The 24,165-nt window shown below is 36.7% G+C and overlaps 2 protein-coding genes and 1 pseudogene across 3 annotated transcripts; 2 read left to right on the forward strand and 1 right to left on the reverse strand.

Moving 5' to 3' along the window:
* Nucleotides 1-145: 145 nt before the first annotated feature.
* myog (myogenin) lies at nucleotides 146-2,337 on the reverse strand. The gene is made up of 3 exons (XM_043252151.1): nucleotides 1,615-2,337; nucleotides 879-984; nucleotides 146-755 (listed from the first exon to the last, which is right to left on the reverse strand). The coding sequence occupies exons 1-3, from the start codon at nucleotides 2,149-2,151 to the stop codon at nucleotides 637-639; spliced, it is 762 nt and encodes a 253-aa protein (XP_043108086.1). The 5' UTR covers nucleotides 2,152-2,337; the 3' UTR covers nucleotides 146-636.
* An 8,606-nt stretch (nucleotides 2,338-10,943) lies between these two features.
* LOC122354507 lies at nucleotides 10,944-15,858 on the forward strand. 2 transcript variants are annotated; one of them, XR_006252115.1, is made up of 5 exons: nucleotides 10,944-11,206; nucleotides 11,465-11,898; nucleotides 12,004-12,068; nucleotides 13,083-15,349; nucleotides 15,662-15,858. XR_006252115.1 is itself a non-coding variant. In XM_043252711.1 (4 exons), the coding sequence occupies exons 1-4, from the start codon at nucleotides 11,026-11,028 to the stop codon at nucleotides 15,684-15,686; spliced, it is 705 nt and encodes a 234-aa protein (XP_043108646.1). In that variant the 5' UTR covers nucleotides 10,944-11,025; the 3' UTR covers nucleotides 15,687-15,858. The 2 variants fall into 2 exon arrangements, 1 of the variants encoding a protein (XP_043108646.1); XM_043252711.1 differs by lacking the exon at nucleotides 13,083-15,349.
* A 155-nt stretch (nucleotides 15,859-16,013) lies between these two features.
* LOC122354505 lies at nucleotides 16,014-23,578 on the forward strand (annotated as a pseudogene).
* The last annotated feature ends 587 nt before the right edge of the window (nucleotides 23,579-24,165 follow it).

The raw sequence follows: 24,165 nt of genomic DNA on the forward strand, positions 1-24,165 counted from the left end.
TATTTGCGTATTTGGTGCTTTCTACACACAATTGCTGGGAAATTAAAAATAAATAAATATATATATATATATATATATATATATATATATATATATATATATATATATATATAATTTTATATAAATTTTAAAGTAAATGAATATGTACAAATACACAACAATCTTTATTATAAAAGTTAAATAAATTATTCCAAACACACCGAAAAATACAAAATAAAATAACAAAACCACTCTGTAGAAAATAGGAACATATTTACATGACTGGCATTCAGAGCTAGTTTAAATTAAGCAGAAATTGGTCAAAACCAGAAGTAAAACATTGGACCCACAAAGGTTTTTTTTTTTTGTTGGTAAGCATAAAGCACACACAAACAAAATGAAAAATAGGAATCAAGAGGGAAAAAGGACAAACTATGAATTTATGAATCAGCCTGTCTGAAGTTTAAGCAGGAATTAGGCTGATCTGAAATTCGTTCTTATTCCCACAGAGATAAGAAACATTTGGAAATATAATCATATGGACCTCGAGATTTGTCTGGAAATTAAGCCCCCAAGGCTTTTATGACTTTTAAAAGCTACTTTGTTCACCTTGGGTGTTACAGATAGTGCTGTTATGGTCTGAACATAACTCCTCGTTTATTTGCTTATGTCCACTGAATAGGGGACCGGAGTCACGTCTGTTCCTGTAATGCTGTCCACAATAGACGTCAGAGACCTCAGGTTGGTTTGCTCTGAGGAGTCGTCATTCAGGAGATCTGAGGAAATTAGGGAACACTGTCACGTATTTGCCATTCAAATGGTTCAACCCTCACATTTTTATGTGGCTCAATGGAAGTTTTCAAATGTCAGGCTTGTTAGTGTAGATGTGGTGGTCTTACCCTCGTGGGTGGAGCTGTAGGCGGGGGCACAGTGCTCAGACGCACTGCTCCACTCTGGACTGCTACAGCAGGTGCTGCCAGAGCCCTGGTCGCTAGAGGACGACACCTGTTACACACACACAAACACACACACACACACACACACACCACTGTCAGTCACATCACCAGCCATGAATCAAGCACTGCACACGGCAACCTATTATCCTTTACAAATTTGGTTCGATGGGCGTTCTTATGTTTTTAAAAAAATTGAAACATGAAGTACTATGACTTTATTTAATTGAAATAATAAAAAAAAATTCAACTTTTTCTGACTTTACTGAGATTTCAGCAAATGTTCTCAATTAATGAATGAATGAGAATTTTTTTTTTTTTTGCAAAGTATTGTGCATTTACTGCAGGCCTATAATTTGCCTTACATTCCTGACTTTATCAGCAAATAATTGTAATTAATGAATGCATGACAACATGCAATTTAATTTTTTCTTCAGTAGAGTCCGCCGTTCTATATGTACTGTCATCTTGACAGATATTATCAATGAATCAAAATATAGCTGAATGGGTTGATGTTTTTATTTTTTGTATGGTTTGAATTAAACTACATAATGTCAAAGAATGTCTGATTAATTCATATAAAGCCCTTTTCAATGACCTTGAACCATTAAGTAGTACAATCCTGTTTGACCCTGTATATGCCCGCCGTACACCTGCCCCTGATTCCCCGAGCTTCACTCACCCCTTGAGTAGCCCCAGCTCTGTAATGCAAGTTTCCCTGCTCGTGCTCCTGCTGGTTGAGAGAGCTGACCAGCGCCTGGAGTCTCTCGATGTACTGGATGGCGCTGCGCAGGATTTCCACCTTAGGCAGCCTCTGGTTGGGATTCATGAGCGTGCTCCTCTTAAGAGCCTCAAAGGCCTCGTTGACTTTCTTCAACCTCCTCTTCTCCCTCAGAGTGGCGGCTTTCCGTCGATCCATGGTCACCGACTTGCGCTTGCACACCTTGCAGGCCCATGGCAGACACTGCCCCGGACAGTGCTGCTGTTCCTGGTGAGGAGACATGGACAGACCGAGGCTAGAAGATGGAGAAGGTTTGTCCTCCAACCCCACTCCGTTTGACAGCAGCCTTCCGTCGCCACACAAGCCCACCATGGAGCTTCGGTCCTGATATCCTGCTTGGTCGAAGCCTCCGGTCAGCCTTGACTGGAAGAAATTATCGCCGCCTTCGTAAAAACGCTGGTCTGCGAAGAAGTAGGGGTTGGTCTCGAAAAGCTCCATCTCTCGCTGGAATTAGAGTCCACCGGCTCTGCTCTGTCCTCTCTGAAAGCGTTATAGGTCCTTTGCGGTTCTTGTGTGCTTGTGTGGGTGTTTCCCCCTGGAGCTGAGCTCGTGCTGAAGAAGATCTGTGGACGACAACTGCTCCACACCAACTGCAGTGGTGGCATTTAAACTCTCTGCCTGGTGTTAGATCAGTAGGTTAAATATAGCCAGGGCTCTGAGAAATCTGACCCTGCGTTTAGCTGTTGCCACACATCTAAACTTTACATCTCTTTTCATTCCCCAATCTTCTGGGGATTTGGGACCGGTTTGCTTCGAGAATGGCGTCAGGCCGCTGTTGAAAGTCCAGGAACATGATCTGAGTGCCATGGAAATCAAACAGACTACAGCAGATATGAAAGATCCACTACGGCTCCTTAATTAACTGAATGAAATCCTTGTCGGACAGTATCACCTTCTCTTCTCTTCTCTAAAAAACGTGGCACACTTATTATCAGTTTGTTGTTTTTATAACTTGGCTGGATCAATTCATTAGGGTTTATGTATGTAAAAAACAACATAATATATATATATATATATATATATATATATATATATATATATATATATATATATATATATATATATATATAGTGAGTTCGGACAGTTTTTTCAGAACTTTTCTCAATCATTATTGGCCTATAATTTGCTGTTGTTGTTGTTGATAATAATAATAATAATAATAATAATAATGCATTTATTTAAAAAAATATATAATATAGTAAATAACATAATAATATATTAATGCAAATGGTTGATAATGTGATGATAGCAAAATTAGTAATTATAAATGTATTAACTTAATATTCATGTTGAAAATATAAAAATATGTATATATTATAATGTATGTATATATTATGTAGAATATTTCAACTTTTGTTATGCCAGTCTTTCTTAATCATCATTTGCTTATTTAGTAATAATTTGCTGCTGCTGTTTATAATAATAATGTATTTTTATTATACAATTCTAAATATGGTAAATAAATTCTAAATAAAAATATATCAATGTTTTAATGTAATAATGTAATAAAACAAATAATAATTATGGGAATATATAATACATTTATTTTAAAAATCTGATTTTAATATAAAATATAATAGAGAAATAATATATAAACATTGTATTTATTGATGTATTTATTTTTCATTCATTTTTGCTGCGTGTTTCTTTTAAAAATCTGTTTAGTAAAAGTGAGTATAATGTTGTATCTATACATTCCCCTGTGTAATGTCCGTCATTGGTTCAGTAAGTAAGACCTTTGTTGTCCCTGACCCCAAAAACTGAGGTAGGCTCTCCGGACACTGGAAATCCCTAATGGACTCGTCTGGGCTCATTGCTCACATGCTAATTCAGAGGAGTTTCCGCTATGTCCCGTAATGAATCCACGGGCTTATTTATGGTTACTGACACCACCGCAGCTATTCAAGGTTCATGTAGTAGATGGTGAAGGGGGTTTTTCGCTGATATTTTTCCTAAGTGACAGTATGCTGAACGCTTCTACAATATTATTAGTGAAAGTGACCCTTAAAAACGATGACTGTTTCTTTACACCTCTATGGTTTAAAAGCATGTAATTGGGAAACCTGTTTTAGAATTTAAAGGTACCTTCTGTCAAATGCAGGTCCGAAACGGGACGCCCCACGGTGCTCTCGTCATGGTAACCCAAGCTTCCATCCTTGGCAGGATTAGGAGGCTGTGCAGTTGGCTGTCAGGTTAAAATGTGATGGATGATCACTGATGGTTGAGGAGCACAATGGGGCCTCTGTGGCTGTCCAGGCTGCAGAAGAGCAGTGTGTCCGAGTCACTCACCCCGGACCTTCTCTCGGCCTACTGTCAGCAGAAACAGAGAATGGCAGGGTGACAGGTCCATGCAGGACACACACACACACACACACACACACACACCCAGGAATTCTTCTTGAAGAGGAAAGCTCTTTCTCAGCATTTTAAGCAAAGAGGTCAGGTTACTAATGATATCCCAGTTGTCTTGCTCTAAAGGTGCATCACTAATAAAAATGTCTGTGAAAACCTTGGGCATTCTTTGCATTCACACATTTCTGAAAAACATTTGGTTACCGAAAAAGTTTCAGCATGGTTTTAACAATACCGATCTCAAAACAAAGAAAAAACTCTTAGAAATGGACAGCGTTCTTCAAGTAAAAAGTATCTTAATTATCTCAATAATGAAAACATTTTGTTACATTTCCAAGGTTATCAATAATAATCACAACTAATACTTCAAAAGTACACCACAGCGCGTCACATAACGTTGTCATATCCATCTATACGTTATATACGTTAAGCATTTTGTGAACATGCAGTAAAATGTTTTTAAAAATATCAGTAAAAGATTCTAGACTATTTGTTTTCCTCCATTTTTTATTTAAGGGAAAATAAAAATAAATAATAATAATAATAAACCATTGTATTTATGTTAGTTTCATGTAGCTTTGAATAACACTTATCAAGTCTTAACAATAATTTTAACATTTTAACATCCAGGATGTTTAGAATTCACGAAAACAAAACGGGCAACAAATCATAACTAGGAACCAGACCGTAAATGACCATCGGTCTTGTCAGGCAAGAAGAAGCAATTCACTGGCGAACACCAGCAATAACTTAGCATCATGACATCTGAAGAAAGAGAGAGAGAGAAGCACAAACAGAGCTGTTCTTGCGGCTGAACATGTATGAAATGATAAAAACGTGCACCTTTAATGTACGGTAAGCATGTTCCGATAAGACACTGAATCATTATCATATGAAACTGACTAAATCATCAAGATTTTATCGAGCATTTCTAAGCTTCTAAGCTAACAATCACCACGCGAGCAATAGTTTTCGTCGACTTCACCTACTTAAAGTCACAATGAGCTGTATCAAGTTCAAGTGTGCCTGACTACCAGCTAGCACGCTAGAAACACAGGTTTATGACAGGGGATTGAGTAGATCCTCGACCAGACAGATGATATCGGTCTGTTTGAGTGGGTCTTAGGTGTAAGGCGACATGGTGTGCTGCCCTGTCACTGAAAACAGTGCGCCACTTCTCTTCACTGACAAGCAGCAGCACATTGCGGGACAGCTGGCAGAAAGGGAGGAGGAGAGAGGGGGAATTGGCTTCTTGTGAAGAAATGCCCAGAACGTGGCTGCATTAGCCATGGAATGCTCACTCTTCACTCATATTTGGCTCTCGAACCCTAGAAAGATATTACGGCCTCCGTTCTTGCTTTCAGGAGAGTGAGTAGTGACTGGAACAGATGCTTGGATCCTCTGGAATCGCGGCGCAGAGCCGGTCTAAGCGACAGGTTTAGGGGTGTTTTTTCAGGGACTCGCTCTTTTTTGTAAGCACTTCTAAGAACACATCGTCAAATACAGCGGGCCCCAAAGTGTTTGGACACTTGAGACGCACTTTAAAATGTACGATTGCGATTATGTAAGATCAAGATTGAAAGCAAATGCTGTTCTTTTTACAGAAGGATTAAAAAGCTTAGACTGGGATTACGCGTTTGCTAATGCTGCTTGGTTTTAGTATTTTAGCTTCTATGCATTTATACATTTTTTTGGGGGGGCCGATGCTGAAAAAGACACTAGAAATTGAGCAGGGGTCTGTTTATCTGTCTGACCCTCTGTCAAAACTTTTCTAAGTCTTCTCATCCTTTTGTCTTTTACACAGCAAAATAATAATAATAATAATAATAATAATAATAATAATTATATGAGGTATGTACAAACTAAATTTGCATAAATCTTACGGTATGCAACTTTATTTAATCATAAATCTATCTAAAGTGAAGTCTAGTCCGAAAACAACAATAACAGCTCAGTTTTTTTTTCACTCTTGATTTTTGGACAAACAGTTATTATACAGTTTCGTCTAAATTCATTAAATGTGCATTATTTAAATAACTATACTACACCTCCATTCATGTGACCACCAGTGTTATTGTTGATGTTGTTATTAACTAAAACTACAACTAATAAAATCATATTCATTCATTGAATATGCTGAAATAAAATACGTTATACAAATATTTCATAAACATTTAGAAAAAAATAGAATGCAGCAATCTAAAAAATATTTTAATTAAAATGCCAAAAATATATTTTTTATTACAAACCTGCTAAATTAACACGTTTTAAATGAAATTAATATTTTTTTAATATAACAGTTATATTTAAAATATATATATAATATAGAAATAAAACTAAATACTATAATAGTATAAAAATATGACTAAAATAATGTGATCAGTACCTGTGTTTTTACTGTCTTTACGGCTCTCAGTCCAAAAGAAACAGTAGTGCACAGGGCCTTACAATACGATAGTCACTGGTCTCTTTTATCAGGTTATAATCCTCTACAACAAACAGAATGGAAAGCATGTGCGTGTGCAGCTGTCGGTGTCTTAGTGCAAGTGGTGTCATGTTAAGTCACAGGAATGACCCTGGCTCTCTGAGCACCACGACTGCCTCACCCCTCAGTGGCACGCTACTCACTGTTAGTAAATGCCTCTCTCCAAGAGACCACAAACAAATTGGCCCCACCGTAGGAACAGAAAGAATACCACATAAAAATGATTTGATGCTTCCACCTCCATGTTCTGTTTGACTGTTCTGCTTGATGTCAAAAAAAAAAAAAAAAAGTAATATTACAGTAGGCTAACATTTTATATTGGCTTCAGAATTTTTAAATATGTCCATCTGATGAAAACAAATCGCCTGCTTGCGTTTTCATAAGATTCGAAAAATTTCAAACAAACAAAATTATGTTACGTCATAAAATATGACACTTAACAGTTTCATTATAAACAGTCCAAATGTTTCTAAACTACTGAAGAGGTCTGCATACCCCTTGGGTAACGTGTTCAACAGTGTTTATTTATGAATTTTTAGAGTTGACCCTCTCTTTACAGTTCTTCTTAACGGAGTCTTAAAAAAACGCTAAGTTAATTTCTATTAAAAATCTCAGGGTAGTCAATAAGATGGAGAGACACGCTCTGTATTCCGATATAGCTATACCTACTGATTCGAGAAGGTCTAGTGATGTTCGATTCTTGAGCAAATTATTCTTTTGAGCCCGTTCTCAGGAAGTAATTGGTCAAACCAGTTCACAAAATCGAATTGAATGGAATTTTAGTTGTGTGTAGATGACGCAGGATGAACAGCCGGCAGCACGTCCAACGCAAAACAATCGATGTTTGCAGGGGACTCGAAAAAGACATATGAGTGCTGATATTAAATAAAATTTAATTGAATCCTGCAATGTAAATCCTTTCTGTCTCGAGAGATGTAGGCAAAAAAAGGTTATTGTAATACAGTATGTGTGTACAGTGAGTTGTTTAAGTGAAATCAAGGAGTTTGTAAGACTGGAATATTTTTCCTTTAAACTTTAGAACATATCCGTGTTTGTGCGTCGATGTCTGTAATGTGTGCTGTATAATCGCAACGTTGTATCTGAAAGATTCGCAAATGAAACTGTGGTCACAAAATATCTGTTAACGAAAATAAGGTTTTGTTTGAATGTTTCATTATGCATATGACGCCAGGAACCGATTAATCCTATTTTTGAACCGGTTCAGTGAGCCAAACAGTCTTAAAAGAACCGGTTCGAGGAAATGAACTAGTACTCTATAGTCCGAGATGAATAAACTTTGTCTCCACCTAATTTTTTACCTTTTCATGTGTCGAGTTCACGTCTTTTTCACAAGTCGCGTAGTCGAGCGTGTTATGATCATTTACCCAGCATGCATTTCCTATTCGATGTAATGAGTAAAGTCATGTGATCGAACACATTTGGCCTTTCAGACAAGCAGACTACATTTGACTCTGGATTCTCATTGCCTCGGAATTGAAGAGATTCTATTTGTGATTGTGAGGGCTGCTTTTGATTAAAAAAGGAAACTCTAATATTCCAAATTACTGTCACACTCTTTTATTATTGTGTTAAAAACAATTTTTTTTGTCATGGAAATTGTGACTTTTTTTTATAGATTTGTATTACATTCATGTTGGAAATAATTTTTTAATTGTACAATATTACGTATTTTTTATATTATGTATTTACAGTAAATTCCATTCATTCTTTATAACAGTAGTGAAGTGTCATCTTTTCATTCAGCTCATTCGGGAATGAATTATTTCCATATTGTTACAAATTAGCATGTGGCTTATTCCACAACATGTCACATGACAAACTATTAATCACCTTCTTAAACTGTGGCAATGTGACTGTGGCCTCTCATGGGTCATTTAAATAGACCAGACAAGCCGTTAACGATACATCACTTTCTAAGAGCACCATCATGGCGGCTGTCCATGTAGGAAGCCGGTGGAAACACCTCTTGACAAGAGCATCATAGAACAGCTGACAAACCCATTAAACCCCATAACATGCTGCACTGCCCTTCAAGAGACTTTATGGAAAAAAAGATCTCTGCATTTTCTTGTAGTGTAGGCCAATTAATGCTAAAACCAGATCACCTTTACCTCCCTGTGAATCGTTTACAGTGGATGTTGCAGATTGGACGTCTATCCTGTGTTTTCCACATAACGGGTGTGTGTTCCTGCTGAATTCCATTTGATTGTCGCCCACAGACCTACACCGATGCCTCAATGCCATGAACATCCAGGAATAGCATCCTTTAAATACTTTTCTCCGCCGCGTATGAACCTACTGTTAGTCTTTGGAATTCGAAATGTAGATTTCAAAGACGCGCATCGTCCTCATTCCAGTATATCGGAGGATATTTTTAATTCTCAGCAGTTAACGGCGATCATTCCATAGATGAACGCGCAGAAATCAAAACGCTTTTCGCTATAAACATTTGTGTTTATGACATTCGTTTGAAAAGGTGGGGCCCGGGATGGGATCGCATTCAAATGTTTTCTGTGGAAACTATGCCGGCAGTGGTCCTAATTTTGTTTGTCTTCCATGTCTGGATTCCAGTTGGGACGTTAAGGAAAGTTGAGCCTCGTCCCAGGCTTTAACAGCGAGTAAAAATATGGCCTACAAGCTTCTCTGCTCATCCCTCACTGTTTATATCTGACTCTGGGCTCCAGTGACCTTCTCCCATGTCATCAGAAGCACAAATTTAGCACTCTGGTTTCTGGAGAGACCAAATAGTTAGACAACATTGAAGACGGGGTGAGAATGCCCGTGATGCAGATACGGTTACTCTTACTTGAAGAGACATAAACGGAATCTTGTGTAAACATCCCAGTCACTGGAATGCAAATCTAGGAAAGTGACACAGATACCAGGCATATCCCTGACTTCAATGACTTGATGAACAAAGACAGGTTTCAGTCAAGGCGGCTTCTTACAAAATCATAACACAACCTTCATACTCATCGTTTCAGAGCATGAAGGCTTGTTTATGACAGAACTGAGTTTTATGAGTTACCAGTTAGAGTGGCATGCTGCTGAGTGTTTTTGCGGGGCGTTGGGATGACACAGAATGACAGTTATGTAGTAGTTGTGCTGACATGTCTGTGGCATGTTCATGCCAGCACAGCGGCATCTGATGTGTCACTGCTCAGACACTAAACTGTTTTTTTTTTTTTTCCCGATCTTGCTTGGATCATTGTGTTTTAAATAACCCACAGAGTTCTGTCAGATCTGCAGTGCTGATGCAACACAACTGAAAACAACACGGCGATATTTTTTTCATCATACCTTTTAGGAAATTTGAGCATTTAATATGATGTTCTTTAATAAAGTAAAATAAAACGTGCAGATGATTTTAAAAATTGCATATATTTTTATTTACTAAACAAAATATGCTATATAAATAATCCCGTCTCATCTAGGTAATATAGGCTACTTTTATTTTTTCAGCAGCCAGCTCTTTCTCCAGGCTTCAATGAAAAAGTGCGTTAAAAAATGCTGATTTGGTGCTCAAGAAACGTTTCTTATTATTGTCAACCGTAAAAACAGCATTGTGCAGCATTATTTTTTATGGACACCGTGACAATTTATTTCAGGATATGAGACAGAAAATGTTTTTAACACTATACGCTTCTGTACTGTCACTCGATCCATCCTGGCTAAATAATATTAATTTGTATCAAAAATATGAAAAAATTAAAGTAGAAATAAATATGTAACATAAACTGCATTGACCTCAAATTTATGATCGGTATTTAACGTTAAAGCCATGATATTTGGTTCTTTGAGAATTTTCCAAGAGCTATTTTTTACTGAATTAATTAGCGAAAAAAGCAATATGTTCGGCCCTAATCTGAGGTGGTCTGAAGAGAGAGTTTGTGACCAAAGTTGGAGAATAGTAGGCAGGTGGCTAGGCAAGGCCTGTCGTGAGGAAGAGTGGAGCTGACAGCTGGCCCTGTCAAACAATGACTTATTCTTCGCCATCCACTGCACTACAAACCTGCTCTCAACTGCACACACACTCCAGGAACTGTGTGGAATCGTGCCATTTTTCTCCCCTGACGTGGCATAAATTCCTTTATTCAAGGGTCAATGTTTTAGCGCATTTAAGGCGATTTTTTAAGGTTTCCATGGTAACAGAAATGGCGGGAAGGATGCGAGTTGTGAATAGACAGAAATCATGCGGCGTGTATATTCGTTCCTCAAAGCTAAAGATTTTCATTCAAGTCTAAAGATTTTGATACAAAGTTCGTGATGGAGCAAAGGGCTGTTTGACGCGTATGAGCAGCGTTCGTACGTTCAGCGCGCATCCAGACCAGCAGGTGGCGCGGACTCTTAACAAGACAAACGCAGACGAAACCACAGACGAGAAACACGGTTGTTATGGATGTGGAAATGAGAGCGGATGGACAGACACATCAGTCACATTTAATCGACACACAATGTCTAAACTGGAGATTTTGAGTGTTTTTCTAACAGAGAGGTTAACATTAGCCGCGCAGGAGATATTTAAGGCTGTGGAAGACATATTTTCCGAGTATAATGAGGAGATGTGTCGCTCCAGACAGGAGATTGAGCTTCTCAAGAGGAGACTGCAGCAGGCAGGAGTTCAGATGGACTCTGGTTAGTCAGTTCACCTTGATGATTCAAATACTCATTGTTGGCACGTTGTGATTTCCCTAAATAATTAAGACTTAAATGCTTTGCCTCAGCCCTTTAAATCAGCCACTCCCTTTTTATTTAATATTGTAATAATAATTTTTGATTATTCAGATGTTTAATTCATGCCAAAAGAACCAGTGAAGAACCACACATTTAGCAGCGCTCTTTAAGAACTGAATGTTTATGTGTATGTATTATGTATTATGTTTATTCACGTAGTAGCGCAGCTTTCCTCCACTGAGACTCAAGGACAGAAATTCACGCAGAAATCTTCAGAGGAATGGAGTGAACGTGACTTGGAGGATACGGCGATGCATGCGATACTAGATATTTGTACAAAGGAGGAGGAGAATGAAGAGGACATGCCTGTGTGCAGTGAATCAACATCTTTCTCATCATGTATGGGCATTTGTTGTGATCAGACGCCCAGCAAAGACGCTGAAACCCGACACATGAACAGTACTGAGAACAGTTTTCACTTTATTGACCAAATACCTCAAATTAAAAATGAGCCTGAGACTAATAGTGAAACAGATACCAACTGTCAAATACAGCAGAACATCACAAAACACAGCTCAGCTGACGGTGATGCTTCCCGTAAAGTCAAAGTTAGCCACGCTGGCTCTCCCAGACACGAGAAACAAACATTTAATGTAAGTCTGTTTATATGTACGAAATGTCTCTTAAAGTGAAGTATTATTATTTTTGTTGTATCATAACACTTTTATCCATAAATGTGAGATGTCATTATTTTACAGCTGCCCCTCAGAAATCAAGAGATTTTGTTGCGGCATCGGATGGAGCTGTCCCGGATAAGAGAGAGGTACTTTTTTTACCGTTTCGTCTTTGCCAATTTGACTTTGAGATTTAAGATTTTTCTGTTAAGAAAACATGTTTTAAGGGGTGATAGTTCAACGACAATTTTGGTCAACAAAAATGATTTAATATTACTTAAAACAGGATCTGCATCTTCACTGGTTTAAATGAAAATTATAATTATAAAACTATAAAAACAACTTTGTACATCAAAAAGATAATAATACATTTTAAAAAATAAAATTGTGATACATTTTTACAAATTTACATCGGCTGACTGTAGCATTTTTGACAAGCTTAACATGTATTTGTTTTTTTAATGCAACAAAAAAAAATGTTCTGTTAAATAAGAATAATTATTTATGCAAAAAGCTTTTATATTTACCCATTTAAAAATCTGTTCATGTATGTTTTCATGTTTGTCGAAAACATCAATCACCAAATACTTGGAACCAATAATTATTACCTTATCATTTATCTGTTTTCACATTCACGTGATTGAAAAATCAGTACATTGTTGTCTGTCAAAAAATAACATGCAAAACACGCAGTAGTATTTACGAGAAGCAGAGGTCCAGGGAGAAAATTAATTTTCTGGAAAACGCACATTGCCGGATGTCATTGCTGTCATGGCAACCTGAGAGGTTTCAATATGTTTCAATCTGTCAGAGATGATAATGTACCTAATACATAACGCATGTTATGTATTAGCGTATTCTTCGCTCTCTGAAACTGAATCTAAATGGGCAGGAAAGTACTTCACAAACCAGTGGCAAAAAAATGCCAAACCAAATTTAAAAAGTTGCAGTTTTGGCAGTTTTTTTTAATGCATAAACTACACATTCAGATTCTGATTCTAGTTGAATTAACAGTTCTCTTTTTTTATTCTCCAAATTTTAGCAGTAGACTGTTATGTAATGAATGATCTTGAGATAAGTCCCTATGTTCATCCAATCTGTTTGCAATATGATAATATATATATATATATCTTTGCCATATATAATGTATCATTTTGTTTCAGAATGTCTTTGAAAACCCAGCACTGTAAAAGTGAGAAAAAACAACTGTCTGTCTGTCAGGATGAAGTGTCAAAATCTGACAAGCAGAAACCCGACAATGCAAGATACAGTCAGGCCTGGAGGGATCGTTTGAAAAAAGACCCCGTAAAATTTGCTGAGTTCAAATCTTTTGAAGCTGCAAGAGCAAGAGAGTATAGAAGAAAGAGGACTGCTACTGCTATAGAAATTGATAAGGATAATAATCGTGAGCGACAGAGACGATTCAGAACCAAAAAGAAGTTACAGCAGTGTAAAGCTGATGATAACCCTACGCCACCTAAAAAAACTAAAGTCTTAACAGAAGAAGAGAAGATGAAGAAACGCGAGTATGATAGGATAAAGAAAAGAGAAGAGAGAGAGAGGATGGGAGCAGAGAAGAAAAGACAAATTCGTGAAAGAGATGCGTCAAGAAAGAGGGAAAAAAGAAACAAGACAAAAAATCTTACTTTCACTCCACATACAAATGTTGGCTCTAAAGTGTACAGCTGGATCTAAATCTTCAAAACGGATAGGAGTGTTATGGATGAGGGGAAAGAATTCCAGCTGAGGCAGAGAAGTTGGACATTATAACAGACTTCATCCATTGCTGTACTCCACATAAACAAGCAGCTTTGTATCTGAAAAAAGCTCGACGAGAAATTGATTTTGATGACCCATTTCAAAAAGAACTTTAATCCACGATTTAAGCTCTATTAAAGGATACTGCGTCCTTGGAGAAGCCTGACTTTCACTAGTTTGTTGGTTGTCAAAAACTACTGAATTCAACCAATTTTAGCGAAGACACTTTCATCTTTGTCCAGTATATCGCACTAAATTATCAAAGTCCTAATCCAATTAAAGTTTAAGAAGAAACAGAATTAGCTAAAGTCTTCATCATTCCGTCCACATCTCCTGCATCTGCTGGATTCTTCTTTGTCAAGAAGAAAGACAGAAGTCTTTGAACTTGTATTGATTATAGAGGTTTAACTGAAATAACTGTTAAGTTCCAGCATCCTCTGCCTTTCGTTCCCTCAGCTCTCGAACAGCTTTGCTGATGCATGGATGTTGGGAACAATATAGTTGCTTTTTGTCAAAATCCTAAGGTATCACAAGAACGTCTTTACATGAGGACTCTAAAGAAACGGCCAAAAGATTCCACATGAAGATGAAATTCAGCATGACCATCCTATAACACAAGTGAAGTTTGCCCTTGCTGTAACTCATGTTTTCCTTTCTGTACGGGGTCTCCTGGGCTCCTGGGTACTTGCCTGTATTCGTGTTACAGTGATGGCTGATGGATGAATGTTGAAGATGGAAGCCAGTGTTGCAACTAAAATGATGTCTTTCCCTGTCAACGACATACCGTGAACATTATATTGCCGAAAGTATTGGGTCAATCCTTTCCGATTAACAGATCTGACTACTTTAGTACTTTTCATGAGTGCTTCTGATTTTATAGTAACAGTTTGAACAGGACCCTTTTCTAACATGGCAATGCCTTTGTGTTTTAAAGGCAAAGTTTTAAAAAGAAATGATTGATTCAGTCAGTGTGGAAAAACTTGACTGAGAGCAAAGTCATAATGCCAACTGGACACATCTGGTGTGACTTTAAATGCAGATGTTGAGCCCAAAACTCATCACCAAACACCAATGACTTGTACATGTGGGTGCAGTCATTTTAGACACTTCCAAAAATGTTGCAACAGAGGTGCAATCAGTAAACACATTAATTATGTTTCCATCTTTGGAAGTGCCTTTTTGTATTGTAAAGATGGGGGTCTCCCAATACTTTAGTTTTTTTTAGTTTACATACAAATCATTGGTGTTTGGTGATGAGTTTTTGGCTCAGGGTCTGTATTTCAAGTCACACCAGATGTGTCCAGACAGAAGTTCTTCCACACTGACTGAATTAATCATTTCTTTTTAAACCATGCCAGATGCATTGTCGTGTTAGAATAGAAAAGGGTAATGTCCAAACTGTTACTATAAAATAGCACAGTTCCCTAGAATATAATTATATGCATAAACATGTAAGGTTTGCGCTCATGGAAATTGCAAAAGCAGTCAGATCTGTTAAACGGAAGGGGGTGACATAAATACTTTTGCCAATATAGTGTAGATGTTAAAATAGTTGACCTATACTGGCCTGTGACTGAAGAAAAGAACACCGTACCTTATAACCCTACTGCAAGTGAACACAACCAACTTCCTAGAAAACAAAAAGTTCTCTAGATGAAACTTAATAAATCAGGTAAGGGCTCCGTAATGGTTCCAACTTTAACATATAAAGTACCCTTGATACTTAGCTTTTCCCTTTTTTAAAAAAATATAAGGCTATAATATTCTACTGATTTAAGACTGCAGTAGTAATTTTAACTTTAAGGTGAACTTTATATGAAGAAATCATTATGAAAATTGGGCCATTAATCAGTTTTAATTGTGCTGTTATATCTCATATAAGACAGAGAGCTGGGAACCTGTGAATTTTATTGGAATAGCGCCCATCTTAAAAAAAAAAAAAATGGCACTTGGTAATGCTGTATTTAATATTGTGTAATTTCAGGATTTGCAGAAACGCTGTCCTGTAAACCCATCCAACCAAGAGATGTGGTAGAAGTTTCTGGAGCCACATGGAGTCTTTTTTTTTCCTGGATCAAGATTTCTGACGTTGAACTAGTGGATCCAGTCCACTATTTCAGCCTGTAAACGTTTGATAAAAATGAGTTTAAAACATTAATTATTAAAAAAACAATGTAAACATCTGTTTCTACCCGTTTCTCTAGTGAGGTGTAATTCAAGCAAAAGTAATTGAAATATATTTACTTTTTTTATATATATATATTTCTGTTACAAATAACACGCATTAGTTGAGCACGCCATTTATGCTGGTTTTCATTTTTACCAATAATAGTAAAATAATAAAGGATTTTTATGAATTATAATATTATGGTATCAAATTATACTCAGAATTCCAAAAATTGATATTCTTCACTTTGTACTGCCAGTACTATAAACAGCACATTCTCTATTAGCCCCTATCTTTATGTGAAATTCATCATAAATTCTTTTTTAGCCAAGTGTCAGTATTTGATTCTTTAGGTAGTATTTTAAAAGGTTTTATAAACCTTTTTCTGTAGACCGCTGAAAGAATAGCTCAGTTGATTTTGGTTGCCATCAAAGTCTTATGGCCCTCATTAAAATTTTACCATGTCTTCAGTACAGTAATACAAACGTGTTATGATAATGGTATTTTGGTGGATTTTTTTAGACTGATGGTAAATAATTAATAGGAGAAATGAGAAATAATCCCTTTTTATTAAAGCCGTTACAGTTTCATTGATTTTAGGTTCCTGTTTTTCATAACAACTAAATGCATTACAAGACATTCATGTTTCCATGGTAACAAAGCAAAGGTAGAAAAAACATTATGCGAGATGTTATTTTGAAGGCGAAGGGTGTGAATTGGTTTGCTAAGGAGAGAGAGAGATTTCATATTTTTATTCTTCAAATCTTAAAATTCATTGATCAAAAATTCTATGGTATGGTAGCAAGATGCCCACTGTGTTGTCCAATTTATAGTTTTTAATGGACTAACAGGGCTTTTTAACACATATGATCAGTCATTAAAGGAAATCATTATTTCACAGCACTCTGGAAATATCAATTCTGGCTGGTAAATCAAATCTTTCAACAGATATTTTTTCTTAGTTTTTTTAATTTTTTTTGTGGCAAAACTGTAATAAAATCATTAATTTGCCATTAGTCACTATTAATAGATTAATTATTAAATATAACCAGTTATGTCATTTGCCAGGATAAGTAAAATGTTTCTATATGCGTATCTAAATGTATACACACACAAATATATGTTAGTACAGATGCACATCCGGACCAGCGGGTGGCGCTGATCGTCAACGAGCTACAGCAGAATGAACACAGACAAAACAATAGATAGAAATGTTATGGATGTGGGAATAAGAGGTAGATACTTCCGTGACGTTTTATGAACTCACAATGTCTAAGCTGCAGATTTTAAGTGTTTTTCTAACAGAGAGATTAACATTAGCCGCGCAGGAGATATTTAAGGCTGTGGAAGACATATTTTCAGAGTATAATGAGGAGATGTGTCGCTCCAGACAGGAGATTGAGCTTCTCAAGAGGAGACTGCAGCAGGCAGGAGTTCAGATGGACTCTGGTTAGTCAGTTCACCTTGATGATTCAAATGTTCATTGGCATGCTGTGATTTTCAGAAACAGTTAAGACTTTAACGTGTTTACCAAAGCACTGTAAATCGGTCACACCTCTAAATAGTTTAAAGCTGATTTGAGCTCATTGAGGTTCCCTGGTGAAAAATAAACAACCTACTGTAAGTTGGTTGGCTGGCTTTAGTTGGTTTCCCAGCCTGGCTATGCTGGTCAAGCTGGTTTTAGCTGGTAGTTCCAATTGGTACCCCAGCCTTATCAGCTAGGGAAGTGTTTGTAATGGACTAACACTTTAGCCCTTTAAAACCAGCCTGCTGACCAGCTAAGACCAGACTGCATGACCAGCTAAAAGCAGCAAATCAGCTTAGGTCACGCCAACAACACATTGCCTTTTATGTTATTATGCTCCTTTTTACTAATATATTGTCATATACACACATTACACACCTGACTCTCCTGTTTTGCAGAGTATGATAACTTACGTATGCTCATTTACTGTTTATTCGTACAGAAGCACAGCCTTGCTCATCTGAGACTCAAGGACAGAAACACACCCAGACATTTTCAGAGGAATGGAGATCTGAACATGACTTGAAAGATACAGAGATGCATATGAAACTAGAAGTTTATACGCAGCCGCGGAGAGAATGAAGAGGACATGCCTGTGTGCAGTGAATCTGCGTCTTTCTCACCATGTTTGGATGCTTATCATGATCAGACGCCCAGCAAAGACACCGAAAACCAAGACAGTACTGAGAATAATTTTCCTTTTATTAACAAAATGGCTCAAATTAAGAATGAGCCTGACACTAATACTGAAACGGGTCAAATACAGCAGAACATCACAAAACACAGCTCGGCTGATTCAAGCGGCACTGATGCTTCCAGTGACGTCAGCAAAGTCAAAGTTAGCCGCGTTGGCTTCCCCAGACATGAGACGCGAACATTTCACGTAAGTCTGGGAATATGTTGAAAATGTATCTTAAAGTGAAGCAAGTATTATTTTTATTGTATCTTCTTGTGAGTTGATGGATGTCCTTGTTTTACAGCTGCCCCTTAGAAATCAAGAGATGTCGAAGCACCATCGGAAGGACCTGGCCCAGATAAGAGAGAGGTACTCGAATGCACTTTACTGTTTCATCTGTGCATATTTGAGCTGACATTTTGTAGTGAAATCAAGCATGCACCTAGCTAGTTGACGCAAGTCATTCGCCTGCCGAAAATGTCATTTGAGTCCGCTTGAGTTATAACGGAAAAACTGTGATTTTTGGAAAATAATATTTACAACAAGATCCTAATTTTTACGAGATGGAATAAAATATCGCAGCTACACAACACACGGGCTCTTCATGTACAGAATTTGCGGTTTTTAATAAATGTCTGATCTATAGTTTAAACACCTTGTTTTCAGTTTAAAAGTGTTCGTGTTGTTTTTTTTTCTCAGAATTTGCAAAAGGGTAGTTTCTTAAATACGATTTAGCTTCTCGTTTCAGTCCGTGCTGTCATAAAAACTTTGAAAACAATATCTCGAAAAAGTTACTTTTAAATAAACCTAAGAAGAGTTTTGTTTTGTGCTGTTCATCCTGGGTGATTCTCACATACGCATCGAAACATTTCTAGATCAAGCACACCACTTTACTGTTAGTGTTTTACTGTCGTTGTTGCTTCTAATTTCAGTCTGTGACTTTCTTTACTGTTGCACATATTTCTCAGCCCAGCATAGTTTAAACTGGAATGCGAGCGCTACGTAATTACATCAGCGTAAGCTTAACGTTAAAGCATAATTAATGTTAAGCTTTTTGCCTAAGCATAATAAATGGAACGCTATTGTTCAAAAGTTTGCTATTTTAACATATTTTTAGAATGTAATTTATTTTTGAAATGGCAAAGCTACATTTTCGGCAGCCATTACTCCAGTCTTCAGTGGACCATGACGATGTGCAGTTATTCAATTAATAAGAAAATAAATTTATTTGGCATAAAATCTTTTGCAATGATGTCAATGTACTGTCACTGTTGACCAGTTTAATGCTTCCTTGCTGAATGAAAGTATTGATTAAAAACAAATCTTACGGACCCAACAAATTTCGAATGTTATTATAAATTTTAGCATTAAGTTACTATATTAAAATCAGGCCACCGTGCTAGACTGCACGCTTCTTTTAAGTATTAAGCACGTGAATGCAGGGGCTGGCGTCCCACTAGCCAGTTTTTCAGCATGTTTCCAGGTAGTTTGATCCGTGCGCGGCCACATCCCTCAGCAGGCGGGTGCTAATAGCCTCAGTGATTCAACATCCTGCAGAGTTAATGGCCCTGCTTAGTCTCTGACAATATCCTACATGCCTGATTTTATCTCTCGGTTGGACATTTGTGGCCTGAAAGTGACCAGTGGAAAAAGTCCTGTTTGACTTCAAGACTAATTGTTTTCCATTGTGATTGTGTAGCAACGTGTTTTCAGGGGTTTTCCTACATTGCGTCTACGACAAGACCTGGACGGATAAACGAAATTTCGCTCGTTCACAGGGCAAAGTAAGTCAGAGGCAGTGATTTAGCCTGTTAACCACCTTCTCTTGTTAACCTGTGCATGCGAGAGAGCTCTTGACAGAAAAGAGTGAGATTTTAACTGAAATAGTCTGTAGGTGTGAAACCGAGTTGGCTAGTGGGACACCTCCCCAAAGAGGCGAATGCTCACGATAGTGTCTTTTTAAGGTCAAATTTTTCTTGTTGTTTAGATTGAAGGATGAAGAGCGAAAGAAGGCCGCAGCAAAAGCTAGATCCCTAAAGCACAAGCAGAAAGTATACGGGAATCCTGAGCTTCGTGAGGCGTACAGGAAAAAGGAGAGAGAGAGGTATATTGCAGTTTGCATGTAGGTTAGATGCTTTATGACAAGTGCAAGGTCATTATTGGAATAGTTCACCCAAAATGCAAAATTCTGTCCTCATTTACTCACCTTCGAGCAGTTCCAGACCTGTATGAATTCCTTTGTTCTGCTGAACACAAAGGTAGATATTTTGAAGAGAGTTTGTCAACCAGGCTGTTTCGGGTCACCATCGACTTCCATAGTTTTTGTTGTCCTTCTGTGAAAGCCAATGGTGACCGAAAACGGACAGGTTACAAACTTTCCTCAGAATACCTTACATTGTGTTCGTCAGAACAACTACTCGAGGGAGAGTAAGTGACAAATAAATATATAGGAATAAATAATTCCTTTATGTACTATAGTAACAGCAGATCATGCATACTACAGTTTAAATATTAGGGGTCAGTAAGAGTCAATTTGTTTTTGTATTAGTACTATATTTAGCAGGGAAGTTTAAAAATAAAGGTAATGCCGTTTAGTAATGTTAAAAATGACTGTTTCTCTTGAACTTTTCATTAATTTGGAAATCCTGACAAAAGATGGTTTCCAGAAAATGCAGTATATTAAATTATAAATATATTAAAATAAAAGTAATTTTAATTGTAAAAAATTGTTTAAAATATTTTACAAGAACTGTACAGATTTTTTTTATTCAATAAATGCAGCCTCTGTGAGCATACGAGACCTTCGAAATTGTTAAAAAAAAAAAAAAAAAAAAAAAAAAAAAAAGTGGTACAGACACTAAACTAATGAAATCAGTATTAGGTTGAGCTTTATAGGAACAGCTTGACACTGACTCACTGATATTTCTCATTTTTGTAGATATCAAAGACGAAAATCTCAGGGGAAAGTGAAATTCGCTAAAGATCTGAACCCGATAGAACTGAGAAGGCAGCAGAAAAAGTGGAGGGAGAATTCAGCCGCTTACAGGAGAAAGAAAGCATTTCAGGAGGTTTTAGTCAACATTAAAGAAGATATTAATCAAGTCATTCCAGAGCCAGTGCCGACCACCTCTTCTGCTCAACATTATAGTGTTTTTAATGTTCACTGAGATACGCACAAAAATATTCATGTATTCCTATTATTCAGCTGCTAGATTATGTGAGTATGTCACTAGCCAGTGCCAAGGTCATTGGTACAATTGCCTGTATTTAATGCGCATTACACCATCTGCCAAATGCATGCAGTTTGTAACAGAAATACTAGCATCTCTGTAAAAAATTATCATTTACTTTAGATTACATACAGTACGTAATTCCAAATTTGGAATTTGTATGTTCTTAATTAATTTTGAAATAAAAATGTGAATGATGCAGTTCTTGTGTTTATCGTTTTTTATATATATATATAGCTGTGAGTGAAATCTAATGCATTCACTTTTTTTTCATTAATAAGTGGGGGAAAGTACACTAGAAATTACAAAGAAAATAATAAGATATGTTAAATGTCAATGCAGCATATTTTCTTCATAATATGTAGTTTTATCACGGAATTTCAACTGTCAAAAGTTTAACCATTAAAATATTTGGAGATTTGTTTGTGAGAATCACCCAATCAAAATAAACCCTCAAAGAAGCCTTTTTCACAATAAATATCATCAATAAATCAGTTTTAAGTTCTGCTCTTTCTGAAATAACATGTATTTCTTTTGTGTCCCCCAAAGTAAATTACAATCACAGCAGGAAAGGAACAAGAGGAATAAGAGTGAAAATGAGGAAATTCACAGAGTAAAGAAGATCAGGCACTTTGAAGAAGAACAACAAACACGTAAGTGCTTTTTAATGAACAGCGCTCCTTTTAAAATATTTATCCATTAAATACAAAAAAAAAGGATTTTTCAGACACACAGGATAAATAAAAACTGTTATCACTTCTTTAGAGTCCAAGACAAACCTGGCTGACATTTGTTTGGAAGACATTCAGCACGAAGAGGAACTCTCTGAAAGCTACCAGACGCATCAGGATGTTCATGGGAATGCACACGGTGCAGGGGAGTATTTGTGTGTCGTGTGCCGCAGAAGATTCAGCTCGCCAGGACTGCTGAAAATCCATCTGCGAGTTCACTCCGGAGAGAAACCCTACCACTGCAACTTTTGCGGGAAAAACTTTAGGCAATCAAGTCACCTGAACACACATGTCAGGATCCACACGGGAGAGAGACCTCACATCTGTCAGAACTGCGGGAAGACGTTTATTGACTCGAGCGCAAGAAACAGACACTTCAAAAAATGCGTTCTTATCTCTCTGCAAGCGCAATGAAATCATAAGGAGCACCTGTTGTTTTCTGTAGCTCGCTGAATTGGAAATGTCATGGTAAATACTTTCAAGGCTAAAATGACAGCAGATTATTTTTTACAATGATGTGTCGGGAACATCTTCTCCTCATGTCTTTAAAAAATATTTTACCCTTTTTGTTTGCATAGAAATTTTTACCTGAACTCTCAGTGGTACATATTCCTTAGCAGTTTCTTGAAACATTTGAATTGTACGGTACTGCTCACATTTTTAACCCATTTATTCATTTACTGTGAAAATCTTAAACTTATAAAACTGTTCATGCCTCCAGATTTGATCTTGTTTCTTCTACTTGATATTAATATTATTAGCTAAGTATTTTTTTAAGATTTTTTTTTTTTTTTTTTTTTTTAAACAAAATATTACCTTTCATTTTCATACATTTCTTTGGTCAAATTTTTTTAATGTCAGTATAGTATGTGTACACATTACGGCTGTTTATATTTTCCTTTTTTAAATGAGCGAATTTTGTCTGTAAAGTCTTATGAATGCATCTTATTTAATTTTGTTCAGATACTTTCTAAACAGTGATTTTTACAGCTGAAAAAATAAAAACCATGCAAATAGAAAGCAATACGGTATTTTAATATGTTATACATTTTTTAGGTTTGTGAAGTTCATGGGCAGCGATTTGTTAAATTCAGCATATTCAGTCAGATCCGAGCACAGTGGCATAATGTAATCAATGTTTCAATAAACCATTACATTACATATTACATTGCAATGTATAGATTTTTCAGGGTTTTCAGGAAAAAAAAAAAACTGCATCACTGAATCTGCAGTAATTAAAGGAGGAGACTTGACTCTTCTGAAAAAACAATAGAACCCTGCCCAAAACACAATAGTGTGTATAATGTAATGGATTTAATGGTTATAATGGGAATTGCACTGGTTTTAATGGAAATGGTGTCTAGTGGTATGTGATGGATTCTGTTGGTGGGACATTAAATACTATTGGAAAAGGAATTTTGTTATGGTTTTACTAAAAAAATGGTTAATGGTTCATATTTGTGTTTCATTGGAAACCATTTGCGTTTATGTGATGGGTTCAATTGGGCTTTTATTGTTTTAGTTATTTATTTATTTTATATTAAAATAGTGATTAATCCAATACTAGACGAATCTAACAACCAAGATTCACCAAAAACTCAATGAGAACCTCATTGTTGGAGATGAAAACTTTAAGAAAACTGAACAAATAAAGTATGACAGCTGATAACCTGCCGATCAAAAATCACACAAAAAAAGAAACCAGACTGATATCTACTTGAAATGGTATAAAAGATGGCTGCTTTAACTGTCTCAAACTCTAGGGGGCAGAAGTGATCCACTGTCCCTTTTATGATCCTATAAAGCATTTTAATGGCATTTTCTTTAGATTTAGAGAAAAATAACGAAAAACAGCGATTTATACATGCCATTCAGGCAGCCTGTGTTCCATGTCCTGTATAACACAATTGCTAATTTAATTTATTAGCAGTCACTTCTTGTTGAGACCTTTTCAAATGAAAAGCTGTGACTGAGAGAGCTATGCCGCGAACAATCCACACGGCACGCATTTGCATTCACACAGCTCTAATGTCAATACGAAAGTCAATAGAAATCTACATTACGATTAGCCTTGCTAACCCGCATGCCTCCCGGCCTGTGAATGATGCTGGAAGAGTCGTACAGACGTGTTTACCGAGTAATGAATACACTGTATTAGT

The sequence above is a fragment of the Puntigrus tetrazona genome, chromosome 11, assembly GCF_018831695.1.
Source record: "Puntigrus tetrazona isolate hp1 chromosome 11, ASM1883169v1, whole genome shotgun sequence".
Classification (NCBI taxonomy): Eukaryota; Metazoa; Chordata; class Actinopteri; order Cypriniformes; family Cyprinidae; genus Puntigrus; species Puntigrus tetrazona.